This window comes from Lampris incognitus, chromosome 20 (genome assembly GCF_029633865.1).
Source record: "Lampris incognitus isolate fLamInc1 chromosome 20, fLamInc1.hap2, whole genome shotgun sequence".
In the NCBI taxonomy this organism is placed as follows: domain Eukaryota; kingdom Metazoa; phylum Chordata; class Actinopteri; order Lampriformes; family Lampridae; genus Lampris; species Lampris incognitus.
In genome coordinates this window covers 17,967,671-17,981,392 of record NC_079230.1, presented here as the reverse complement: position 1 = coordinate 17,981,392, position 13,722 = coordinate 17,967,671, and the positions used below count along the sequence as shown (strand labels likewise).

General features: G+C 44.7%; 1 protein-coding gene across 1 annotated transcript; it reads left to right on the top strand.

Annotated features, from left to right (window-relative positions):
* The first annotated feature begins 3,812 nt into the window (after positions 1–3,812).
* mus81 (MUS81 structure-specific endonuclease subunit) lies at positions 3,813–12,446 on the top strand. The gene is made up of 17 exons (XM_056300633.1): positions 3,813–3,879; positions 4,577–4,747; positions 5,602–5,731; positions 6,347–6,432; positions 6,719–6,844; positions 7,151–7,231; positions 7,495–7,583; positions 7,848–8,060; positions 8,155–8,310; positions 8,706–8,833; positions 9,082–9,194; positions 10,034–10,153; positions 10,355–10,450; positions 10,694–10,840; positions 11,000–11,103; positions 11,886–11,969; positions 12,225–12,446. The coding sequence occupies exons 2-17, from the start codon at positions 4,607–4,609 to the stop codon at positions 12,289–12,291; spliced, it is 1,881 nt and encodes a 626-aa protein (XP_056156608.1). The 5' UTR covers positions 3,813–3,879; positions 4,577–4,606; the 3' UTR covers positions 12,292–12,446.
* The last annotated feature ends 1,276 nt before the right edge of the window (positions 12,447–13,722 follow it).

Sequence of the window (13,722 nt, the reverse complement as noted above, 5' to 3'; positions counted from 1 at the left end):
GTAAGAAAGTCCACAACAAACAACCCATACCTAGAAGAGGGCCAATTGTGTAATCGTATATATGCTATCTGTATTTTCAGTCTAACCCTTCCTTCATTGTAATTGATAGCTGCTGTAGTCTCTTGTAGGAAATGAGGGGTTCCCTCCAAAGGCTTTGTAAAATAAAACAAAACAAGCTGTTTTCATCACTAAAAGGAAGTCATGTCTTGAACTACGTTGGAGGATTTGCTGGAGACCAGTGTGTGAAAATGGTCTTAAAGGCCCAAACAACAACAAAGGAAACTGCTGCTAATTCATATTTTTATGACTATAAATCAGAAAGTCTCGGGCTGGACACCGTCTTGTCAATGTGTCGAATAGCATGCTGACTGGCTTTAGCGAGCCTTTGGGTTCTTTCCCCACTTTCAAATCTTCCATAGTACAAGATTTCGAAAAGTTTTAAGATCCTGCTAACCAGCGGATAATGTAGTAGGGAATGTCCGAAATACACGTCTTTACTAATCAAATCACATATTGATTTAATTCTTGACGAGCTGAGCAATATTATAGAAATGTATTCCTTCTGGTCGATATATTAAGGGTTGTATTATGGTGCAGAGCAATGCAAGACAGAATAATTCTTTAAAATCTCAATATTTATCGTTTTCTGATTATGCACAGGCGGATGTTTAAATGAAAGAGAATTTGGACAGACATAATTTAGACATTTAGACCGGCAGAATGTAGACATTTAGACAGCCATTTCAGGAACACTTAGTCATCTCATTTCATGCACTTGCGTACATGAAATGAAACGAAATGCCGCCCCCCACCCCCAGCCCACAGCAGTACAACACAAAGACAAAAACACATCCAAAAAATACAAGAACTCACATACCCAAACTAACACATACTATACCCAAACTAAAAAATAATAATAAAAGATCACTGCCCAAGGGAACGAACGCCAGCCACGATGACTGTCGGAACCGCCGGTCTGCATGGGTTAGCAGTTAGCTTAGCCTGCCCCGCTTCCGCTTCCTGTCAGACCGCCCTCGGCGTTTCCTTCTCGGGCGCAGCTCCAGGCAGGGGCCGTGGTCCCCAGGCCCACCGGACGAAGCGGACCGAGCTCTCCCAGCCCAACCACCCCGCACTCCTCACGACAACAAACACACCACAGTCAACGCCAGGTGAGGCCGCCGCCAGACCGCCCTCGGTGTTATCGGAACTGCCGGTCTGCATGAGGCTAGCAGTTAGCTTAGCATGCCCCGCTCTCCCAGCCGATCCAGCGCCAGGTCTCCCAGCCATCAAACGAAGACAAAACTTAGACGCGGACGTGGACAATGACACAGCATGGGCGGTACTGGGTGAGGCCGCAGCAAATGTGAATTTGCGCCGCCATCTTCCAACACCGGAAGCGGAAGCCAGAGACAGACGGACAGAATTACATTTAGATCGCCATTTAGACAGACAGTATTTGGACAGCCGTTCAGACAGACAGACAGAATTTGGACTGATAGATAGACAGACAGACAGACAGACAGACGGAATTTGGACAGACATGTAGACTGAATTTGGACAGACAGACAGGCAGACAGACAGAATTTGGACAGATAGACAGACAGACTTCGGACAGACAGATGAGGAAAGAGGGTTGTGTGGGTGGTGTAACTGTGTGTGAGGTTGAATTCCTGGTCTTTGTCGGGTCTTGTCGGAGGCGTCCCACATTACTTTGTGCAGATTCCCGACGGCGAAATCAAGTACACACACATAACGGTCCCAAAAAACGGAACATTAACCGAGGGGAAAAAGCACCATGGTAGGTAGAACTCCAGACTGGAGAGTTTTGAGTATGACTGACACAACGCAGTGGACAAGTCTATTGGTATTGTGGCGAGCCGGCGTGGAAGGAGAGGTAAAGATCTCTCATTCGCAACTCTCGTGTCTCATACGCCGCACGACCCCGAGTACGACGTTTAACTGTAGCACCCCGTCAGGGCGGAACCTACGGGAAAGGAGAAACAAGGCGGCTCCGGTGTCCCGGACACCGCACAGCCCGATGAGTGCATCTTTAAGCTGCCCCTCCCCGTGGCTGCGGAGCAATGGCTTCCCCTAACGAGGTCAGCTGGAAAACATGAATAAAGTCATGGTCCTACAGTCAGCCAGTAAGACGGTCGTCCACCCAGTCCCGAGCCGAACAACAACACTAATCAGAACATTAACACGTCATTTAAACACGTAAATCAACAATTTCAACATGAACGTTTAACAGCCCCACGATTCCTCGCGTTTCCCCAGCGCATAGCCGTCATCAACCCAGCGACCGTTTTCCCCATCGCTACAGCATAATCCATGTTTTCCCCCATTCTTTATTGAACGGTACAAACAAAGACATAAACAAAAGAAAACAAAAATAAAAAAGAGACAAAAATAAACAAAAAAAGATCACATTTTACAATGCCAGAGTTTCTGATATACGCAGTATATTGAAGCGAATTCGGGGGACAACGCACCCACAGGAACTGCCGCGGCCGGGAAGCGAATCCGTATCGCCCGCACCGCAGGAGACATCGTTAACCGCTCGACTAAACGGTCGGGTCCGCGAGTTAGCGGCCAACGTGTCTTCTTATCCATGCACGTTTCACTACCCCCCTCCTTTGGGGAGCGCGTCCCCGCGTTTAAACATATCAGTTCCTTCACGCCCCAGGGCGCATACGCTTCCGATGGCCTTACGGTCGCTCCATCCCACTTCTGACACCAATGTAGCGAACTCAGGAGACAACGCAACCACAGGAACTGCCGCTGCCGGGACGCGAACCCTTATCGCCCGCACCGCAGGAGGCATCGCTAACCGCTAGACTAAAGGGTCAGATCTGCCAACTAGCGGCCAGCGTGTCTTCTTATCCGTGCACGATATTAAATTCACCTAGTTTAAAGGTCTTAATAGCTTCTTTTTTAAGATTAAATTAAATGGTGCTATATTGTTTAAATTCGTTAATAAAGTATTTATTATCTTATAAAGAATTCAATTCAATTCAATTTATTGTCATTAAAAACAATGTGCAGCCAGCCACATGTTAAAAATGAAATGAGCTAGCTGTGGCTTCACCAAACAGTGCAAGACAGACACAGACAAACACAGCAAACGCAATATAAAATAGACACACACGAAGACCAAAAGCTAAAAATAAGTTAAAAGAGAGCTGGAGTACAAAATATTTATTCTGATAAATTCAAAATAGCCATAAAACCAAAGGAGTATGCTATTGTTTTCGATGCTATACCAGAAGGTGCCCTCATACTTCTACGAAACCCTGGCGCGGTAGCCCTACCTTTTCATTTTGAAGATCGTGTGGAAAATATTTCCAATATAGAGAAGTGCGATAACCAAAATACCAGGAACACACTTAATGGTGTCGGATACTATAATCCACATGCAAATACTACAGTGAACATGAACTGGCGTGCGTCATTTTATGGCTAATTTGTACGCGGAAACCTCTGGATATCTTGTCTTGATGCATGCTCAATAATCCAGGTAAGAAGATCAGAGAAGGTTGAATCAGTTCATCTGGATACTTTTATAGACAAGATAGTTTCAGCACTCAACTAAGTGACATCTTCTCTGACTTCAGTCAGACTGAAGATGTGGTTGAGTGATGAAACGTATTCGTCAATAAAAGTATCCAGATGAACTGATTCGACCTTCTTTGACTCTGGATATCTTCTCGTTATGAAATCTAAATATGTTCATCTGTACAATTTTTGGTCGCTAGATATCACCATTGTACTGACATGAGCTGCGGGTCGCGAAGTCACTTCCGGTCACGTGACCTACATCGAAGAAGGAAGTACTTTGAATACCTGGCGCGTTAACAACAGTGGCAGATTCGTTTAAAGGTAAATAAATGTGTTTATGTGTAAACATACACACACACGCGCAGCAGTTTGCACTGGCCTACAACCCCCTGCTCGTCCTTTTCTCGTGGTAACGTCAGATTTCGACAGGGTTTTTTTTCTTTTCATGCAAACTTGCACGCGATTCAGACGAGTTGCTGCAAGGCTAAGCAGTAAATTTACGCCAGCACGCATTCAGATTAAGTTGACTTGCCTTGTTGTTAAATAGGATTCTAGTCTTCCTTGTGTTCATTCACTGAAGGACTACTCTTGAATACTATACTTTTTCATACTCGCACTCTTTCAGTTTAATCCCTGGAATAACCAGACTGTTACTGCACTATGTGGTTTAACCTAGCCTCCATAATGCAGCATGCAAGTGTTTACGTATTTGTCCCTTTTTCAAAAAACAGTTATGTATTAACAAACTCTATGTTGTCCTCGTTACTCCTATCCGCTTGCACAGAATTGTTCCAGTCCCGACAAACTGCTGTATTTTTGTAAATGTGTTGTATGTTGTCACACATAAGTTGTATCTTTTTACACATGTGATTTCATGCCAACTCAAATTCCTGCGCACCCTCTTTTGGTGAATAGAATGATTCTGACGTCAGCAAACAACAACAGCAGCACTTTTCCTCCACACCCATGTGGGTTATGCCGTTCATCGTTCCTCCGTTGCTTTGAAATGATACTGTAGGCCTTGGAACCTCCTGGTAAAGCCAAAGTAATGGCCGGTTCAGATCCGGTCCGGCTGGGTCGGAAACGAGTCCTGCCCCCCTGTCCAAACCCGCTCTTCCTCCAGTGGCTGACCGAACTACGGGACCAGGCCAAGGAGAGAGGACTGAAGACACAACACACCTATCAGAAGGTAATCGATTATCCCATGCTGCTGCATTTTCAATCTCATTGCAGATGTTTCAGTGTTCATCATTTGGCTTTCTATATAGAATTATAGCTGCAGCAATCAAACAAGTGTAGAGTGAAGTAGCAAGAAATATTTGAAGAAAACAAAGTGGGTAAATGATAAAACAGGTCTTGCCCAGGCAAATTAGTCAGCATTTATTTTAACTTCATATATTACACAACATTTAATGAAAGTCTAAGAACTGAGAAGAGTGGAGAATAGAAATCAGGGTTCATACACATGTCTGCATTGTCTGGAAAAATGAAAATCAATTCATAAGTTCCATTATAAAGGAAACAAGGCACATTCAGAAAATCCAGCTGATCAGTCCTGAAGCCTATCTGACCACAAATCTATATTCAAAGTTCATGGATATGTATCATATTTATGTTAGTTTTAGTGTACAATAATGTGCTTCTATAGAGTGGTATGGCTAAATTTACCATCATTGTGATATCAGTTATATTGTGTATTAGTGTTATAGAGTGGTATGCGTAGTTGACTTGTTATACTTTGACACTAGTTGGTACTTATATTGTGATTTTAGATGTGCAGAATTTGTTCAGTAATATAGATGTTATGGTCTACCAAAAAAAAAAATTCAAATAGGGACAGAAATTAAGATTTGAAAAAGGGTTATTGAAATAGAAGAAAATGTGAGAGCCCTATGGAAAGCCAAACAAACTGAAAAGGGGGTTAAAGGGAGGCAAGGGTCTATGGACAGGATGTTGTGTTGCTGTAAAGCCCCTTGAGGCAAATATGTGATATTGGGCTATACAAATAAAATTTACTTGACTATCCCCCCCCCCCCTCATAAGGCCATCATCTCATTAAAGAAGTACCCTCTACCGCTCCAGAATGCGAGGGAGGCAAAGATCCTCCAGAACTTTGGTGACGGGATTTGTAAAATACTCGACGAGAAACTACAGAGACATTACAGTGAAAACGGTGAGCAATTTGTGTTTGGGAAAAGAGGATCGATGAAAGGATAATAAGTAAATGAGTTCAGTGACAGAATTAACTTCAGTTTCTGGTTCCAGAAGTTAACCTGGCAACCAGAAGTTACTTGTTTTTTATTTTTTAAGTTTTAAGCATCAACTTGTGTTTTTTTTCCCTAGAGTGACTGAGATGCAACAGTAGAGTGAGATTCACTTTTCTGATCACTAAAATTACAAACTGCCAATGCTAGCAAGGACAGTTAAATGACATCTATCCCGAGCGACTCAACTGTGAGTGCAACAGAAGAAAACCATTCAGTTAATGGATAATCAACATTACAAGGCACCAGCAATAAGCAGTGCAATGGTCAGGGCTCATAATCATGACAATAGATATAAAACAATGTGTCCAGATACAATAGATGTTTTTAGATATGTATTCATTTCATTTACAAAGAGAATGGAAACACACACTTCATAAAAATGTATGCACAGTGGAATAGCATGTTATTATGACAACACTGTAAGGCCAGTATAAAATGAACTTTGTAAGAATTAATCGGACTACGTTTGGGATTATTCCATCTCCTCTGTCATCTCTCTCTCCTTCCTTTCAATGTTCCAGGTCCAGACGCCCCGATCAATTGTGTCCCAAAAGGAGCACCCCTGCCTAATAGACCCGATAACAACAACCTGGCTCCATCCAGTAAGGTAGGTGGGGACGGTGATGCAAGTTTGTTGTCCTAGAAGAATGAAAACGCAGAAATTCCTGTCACTTGGTAATTTGACGTTTCTGATATTCTGCTTTTGACATACTGTATTTAATGAAACAAGGAAAAGCAGCTACTTGATTTTTTTTTGTTCCAATGTAAGAGTATCCACTCTCTGGGGGTGTTATCCTGTCATCAGCCAAGCACTTAGATCTTAGGTAAGCTAATGAGCTTTTTTTTTGGAATAACACACCTTTTTCCTGCATGATGTCTGTCCATCCTTGCAGAGGAATGCTCCAGGAGACAGAGGGAAGGGGAAAAGTGGAGAAGGAGTGAAGAAAAAGAGGGAGTATGTTCCTCAGAATAGGTCTGGAGGCTATGCCCTCCTCCTCACGCTCTACAGACAATCTCAGGTGCTCTCTCCTCCCCTCATTACTCTTCACTTGTAACCATAACCGCTGTCAGTGTTAGGATGATGTGTTTACCAGTGGCTCATGGACACGTGAATGTGAGACTCGCTGGCTGTTATGGAGATTGTGTCTAAAAACACATTATCAACTGGAGTTTACACGTCCTCACTGTTAACTTTCTATTTATCTGTCCTTTTCTGTCAACAAACATTTCCTCACCTCTTATTCCCTGCTCCGCTCTATTTATCGCTCTCTCTCACTCAGTCGATCGCTCTCTCACTCTCTATCTCTTTCTCTCGTTCTTTTCAGATACCTGGTAGTAAAGGTTATATGTTTAAGATGGAGTTGCAAGCCGAGGCGCAGCTGCTCTGTGATAAGTCTTTCACAGTGGTGAGTTAAATACTCACAAACACACACTCACACGTGTGTGCAAACACACCCATACACACACTGCCCAACCGTACTCGCACACATGCATGCACACGCCCACACTGATGCACCGTAATGCACGTTAATAGTTTGAGTACTATTGTGCAATGCTACTTTGAGTCAAAGTGTACAGCAAAGGAAAAAATGATTCGGATTTTTTTTTGGTTTTTTTTTTTTGTGGCATTCAGCAGCTCACCTCTGAACTTCATCTTCTCTGTCTGTAGCCAGACCTAGGGAGTATGTATACAGCCTGGTCATCTGTCAGCACCCTGATCCAGAAGAACCTGGTTCTGAAGACACACAACCCTGCAAGGTACACAGAGATTATACATAGTGATACACACACACACACACGCACAAATGTATATTTATACACACTAATGTACCCAAACATAGTTCAGACAAAAATGCTGAACAAGGTCCTATAAACACAGCACTGCATGTTATGCAGAGGACATATCATGCTTGAGCATAGACACAAACACTCACACACACAAGGAATGCAAACATATTGGAAATAAAGAATGGGGATTCTCTCTTTTTTGTCTTGCTTTCTCTTTCTGTCTGTCTCTCTCAGGTACTCTTTGACAGAGGAGGGTGCGGCTTTGGCAGAGCGACTGGAGTCAGGAGAACAAGAGACCAACAGAGGAAAGGAGAGACTGAGAAATGGGGAAATGGATAGAATGGAAGGAGAGGAGGAGGAGGGAGATGAAGAAGAGAGAGGAAGAGTCCCTGAACTCATTGACCTTACGGCGAATGGAGATGAGGAAAAGGAAGAGGAGAGAATACGGTAAGTGATAAAACAGTAGAATATTAATGGGGACATCAATTTTGCACTCTAACCTCCCTGATAAATTTGTCTTATCTTTTTTTCTTTTTCTCAGACCTGTGGACCAGCCGGCCTGTGTCGCTGAGCCCAGCAATAAGGTAGATGGACAGAGCTGTTCAGAAAGGTCCACGAGTAGACGGGCAAATGGAGGATGTCTCTTACCTGGCACCTATGAGATTATCCTCTGTGTTGATTTTGTTGAAACAACAGGGTAAGAAGGGGGGGGTGTGTGTGTGTGTGTGTACGCACACATATGAGTGTGTGAGCTGTTGAGTAATGCAATATTTGTCATTCATGCATCTATCTGGGTGTGTGTTTGTCCCTACCCACAATTGGTTATCTTTAAATATCCATGTGCATCTTTTCCAACCAAAAGATTTTTTCCAATTTTGGAAATCTTTTAGGAAAAAAATTTTGGAAATTGGGTAATCCCAAATTGGGTAATCCCAAAAGATTACCCAATTTCCCCTCGGGGATGAATAAAGTATTTCTGATTGCAAAACGAATGTTGCTTCACCTGTGTGTGTATGATTATACTTTGTGTGTGTGTGTGTATGTGTGTGTGTGTGGGGGGGGCACAATGTGTGTGTGTGTGTGTGTGTGTAGTGGCAGCCACCACCGTAAACAGGAGCTGGTAAAAGAGCTCCAGCGGAACGGCGTGACTTTTGACATCCGGAAGCTAAATGTCGGCGACTTCCTTTGGGTCGCCCGGGAGAAAATTGCACCTGTGCCAGGTAACTTCAGGAGTGACACCCATTCTCTCTCTTCAGGGAAGGAGTTCCTCTTTCAGGATTGGCCTACAAAAGAAAAACATCATCCCTGTACCACTACAAGTGCTTTGCCCTCTGAGCTTATAAATTAGTTCCTATTCAAATCTACCATCTCCATGGCTCTTATTACAGTTGTTAATGTAATGGGAATCATAAAAGCTTAATGTTTAATCTGCTGGTGGACCCCTCATTTTGTCTGTCTGTCTTTCCAGGTCAACTGCGTGCCCCCATAGGCAAGGAGCTGGTCCTTGATTACATCATCGAGAGGAAGAGGATGGACGACCTGTGTGGCAGCATCATCGATGGACGCTTCAGGGAGCAGAAGGTGGGTCAGTTTGTGTGTATGTTTCCACGTCCACATGTTTGGTTAACCTAGCTTTACAGAGATCATCCTGCAACTAAAAAACCCGAGTCCCCATGTCAACAAGAGTCTGTGAAGGGGACCATCTTCCTCATAAAGGCTGGTCTCGGCATGGCTTACTTGGTAAATGTTTCTTGTAATAATATTCCGTTGCCTACCAACACCGGGATCGCCGGTTCGAATCCCCGTGTTACCTCCGGCTTGGCCGGGCGTCCCTACAGACACAATTGGCCGTGTCTGTGAGTGGGAAGCCGGGTGTGGGCATGTGTCCTGGTCGCTGCACTAGCGCCTCCTCTGGTCGGTCGGGGCACCTGTTCGGGGGGGAGGGGAAACTGGGGGGGAATCGGGTGATCTTCCCACGCGCTACATCCCTGTGGTGAAACGCCTCACTGTCAGGTGAAAAGAAGCGGCTGGTGACTCCGCATGTATCGGAGGAGGCATGTAGTAGTCTGCAGCCCTCCCCGGATCGGCAGAGGGGGTGGAGCAGCGACCGGGACGGGTTCGGAAGGGTGGGGTAATTGGCCAAATACAATTAGGCAGAAAAAGGGGGGGAAATATGGTCACATAGGTGAACCTTTCGCTTCAGAATACAGTATCAACAGAATGCAATATCAAATATAACGTTAAGTTAGTAGAGGCTTATGGCACAGTAGTTGTGGTTGAGAGTGGATAATTTAGGGACTTGGTAAGATTTTAGGGGGATTGTAATTACTCTGTGTTTTTGTGACATTTTTTTCAGCAATCAACATCACAATTCTTCTCATCACCATATCTTTGTCTCTTCCTATTCCTCCTTCCATCAGTTCCGTCTAAAGCGGTGTGGTCTTCATAGGCCCATCTATCTGGTGGAGGAGTGTGGGGCAGCGGCTGCGCACATGAGTATACCTGAGGCCACACTACAGCAAGCTATAATCAACACACAGGTGCACATTCTCACACACACACACAAACACACACACACACACACACACACACATACCTCCCCATTTCCATCACTATGCTTAACTTCAGTTTTAACACGACATCAAACATGTTGTAGTAAGATGTGTTCATGGGCTGCAGATGTAATTGGTTTGTGTGTATACTATATGTTTGCACTGTGTGTGTGTGTGTGTGTGTGGTAGGTTGTGGATGGCTTCTTTGTGAAAAGAGTTCAGGATGTAAGGGAGTCAGCAGCCTACCTCACCATCATGACCAGATACCTCACTAAACTCTATCAGGTAACACTCACACATCACACTGAGGTCTGTTCCTTGTGAATATGCAGCCAGTATTTATAGATGAACTTTTACAGAATTTTCCCATAAAGTCTGGTCAAAAAGCATCAATAAGTTTGAATCTGTAAAGCACAGTTACCAGCATCTCTTCTGACATCTCAGTTATGGTTTTGTTTTTCATCTTCTGTACGTCCTGACCTCTCAATGCCGCCCACCACCCTTTCTGTTCTTCCTCTGCTTTACCAGAACCGGACCCTGATGTGTCGTTCTAGAGAGCTAGAAGGAGATGGAGAAAGCGAGGATGGGAAGGGGGGGGCTGGAAGAGGGGAACCCTCCCCCTCCTGTTCTCTCATCTCATTCGCTGAGTTCAACCAAGGGGCGGTCAAAAACAAGGTGTGCGCTTGTGTGTTTAAGTTGTGCATCTCATTCACTTTCTCTTGGTCTGTCCCGGTTTGTCCACACTGTTTAGAAAATGTGATTTTGTGTGTGTTTGTGTGTGTGTGTGGGGGGGGGTGCGTACATGCATGCGTGTGTGTGTGTGTCCCTCTGTAGTGTCAGACAGTTAAGGAGGTGTTTGCCCGACAGTTGATGCAGATCAGTGGACTGTCTGGTGACAAGGCAGCTGCTATATTGGAGCAATACAGCACTCCACACAGGTGATATACACACACAGGCTCTTGGTAGATAACCAAAATTCTGTTTAATCAAAATTTAGGGTCAAATAGTATATAACTGGTGGCACGGTGGCACAGTGGTTAGTGTGGTCACCTCACAGCAAGAAGGTCCTGAGTTCGAGCCCCAGGGTAGTCCAACCTTGGGGGTCGTCCCGGGTCATCTTCTGTGTGGCGTTTGCATTTTCTCCCCGTGTCTGTGTGGGTTTCCTCCGGGCGCTCCAGTTTCCTCCCACAGTCCAAAGACATGCAGGTAGGGTGAATCGGCAGTACTAAATTGTCCCTAGGTGTGAATGTGTGTGTTTGTCAGCCCTGTGATGGCCTGGCGGCCTGTCCAGGGTGTCTCCCTGCCTGCTGCCCAATGACTGCTGGGATAGGCTCCAGCATCCCCGCAACCCTGAGAGCAGGATAAGCGGTTTTGATAACGGATGGATGGATGGACGGATAGTATATAACTGATTTTCAAGGCGAATGAAATAGACTGAAGACTGTTTTGTGTTTGCATCTCTGTCTTGAGCAGGTGTATAATCATACACCGTCTATGGAGGACCACATTGCTTCTGTGACTAAAGACTTTATCTCGCTGTCTCTTTTACTGATCTTACCTTTGTTTCTTTGTCCCTCTCTGACTGTCTTGTTCCCGGTTGGTTTCTCTCTCCATCTCTTCCTATCACTGTCTGTCAGTGTCGGTGTTTCTCTCTCTCTCTCTCTCTCTCTCTCTCTCTCTCTCTCAATCCTTTTTTCTTTGTCTCACACTCTCTCTTCAGTCTTCTCACAGCATATGAACAGTGCACAAGCGAAGCAGAGAAAGAAAAACTTCTCTCCTCCATCAGATATGGAAAACTCAAAAGGTTGGCATAGTTAGTTTACGTTTTATTCGGTCGCTTTATACCACATTTTATTTCACATTTTAAATTATTTAGAATGTCCTAAAATTTGCTATGTATAAATAAAGTGTGATTAATTGATTGATTCAAATACAGATGCCTTTAGAGTAAGTGAGAGGTGTGTGTGTGTGTGTGTGGGGGGGGGGTTATGTCTATGAAGCCCGTTATCACCTGCTCCAACCCACAGCTTGATTGTGTGATTTGTTTTTTGTTTTCCAGGAACCTCGGTCCAGCTCTGAGCAGAACTGTCTACCAGCTGTACTGTATGCAAGGACCACTGTCCTAGACAAACATGTCTACACACACACTCATTAACTCACACTGTCAAAGATGCACACACACCCACCTCATACACATACAAGATGGAGCTGTATGTATGTAAATGTGAAAATGCTGCTATGAATAGCTCACCCAAGTATCGTCTTTCAACAATAAAGATTATTTTTCGCTAATGGTACACTTGTCAAAATGCAGATGTTTATCTTAATATGTTTTTGTATTAAGTTGTTTTTTTTTACCCCCCCCCCCCTCTTTTTTTTCTCCCCAATTGTGTCCGGCCAATTACCCCACTCTTCTGAGCCGTCCCGGTCGCTGCTCCACCCCCTCTGCCGATCCGGGGGGTGCTGCAGACTACCACATGCCTCCTCTGAAACATGTGGAGTCGCCAGCCACTTGTTTTTACCTGACGGTAAGAGTTTCACCAGGGGGACGTAGCACGTGGGAAGATCACGGTATTCACTGCTCCACCCCCTCTGCTGATCCGGGGAGGACTGCAGACTACCACATGCCTCCTCTGATACATCTGGTGTCACCAGCCACTTCTTTTTACCTGACGGTAAGAGTTTCACCAGGGGGATGTAGCACGTGGGAAGATCACGGTATTCGCTGCTCCACCCCCTTTGCTGATCCGGGGAGGACTGCAGACTACCACATGCCTCCTCTGATACATGTGGTGTCGCCAGCCACTTCTCTTTACCTGACTGTGAGGAGTTTCACCAGGGGGACGTAGCGCGTGGGAGGATCACACTATTCCCCCCAGTTCCCCCTCGAACAGGCACCCCAACCAACCAGAGGAGGCGCCTGTGCAGCAACCAGGACACATACCCACATCCGGCTTCCCACCCACAGACACAGCCAATTGTGTCTCTAGGGACGCCCAACAAAGCTGGAGGTAACACGGGGATTCGAACCGGCGATCCCCATGTTAGTAGGCAACGGAATAGTTTTTGCATTAAGTTTGTGGTTTGTGTGTGTCTGTGTGTGTCTGTGTGTGTGTGTGTGTGTGTGTGTACATGCACTGTTTATTTGTGTATACAACTGTTTAGGGCAAAGGTCTACATAATATATAATACATGTAACAATAAAAGAAGTCAAATTTGCCCTGTCGAGTCCAGTAGAGTCCAACCTTCACGTGAAAGTGTGAAAGGCTTTGCGGAGAAATCATATAGAAACGAAGGCCTAAACGATGCTATGCATTGGAAAGGCACACAAGTGGAAGGGTGAAATGCAGCACATTTCAGTATGGGGTGCAAGACTACAATGAACATAAAGCTCTGATGAATTCTGCAGACCCGAGCTTAGTCTGACGGACTCAAGAAGTAATGGTCTCAACTGTGTGTTAATATTTTCTCTTCTTGCACAGTGAAACTTGCCTTTCTATTTTTTTAACAATTTCTCCACTGATAATGCCAGTGTGGCTTCGAGATCCCTCATAGGG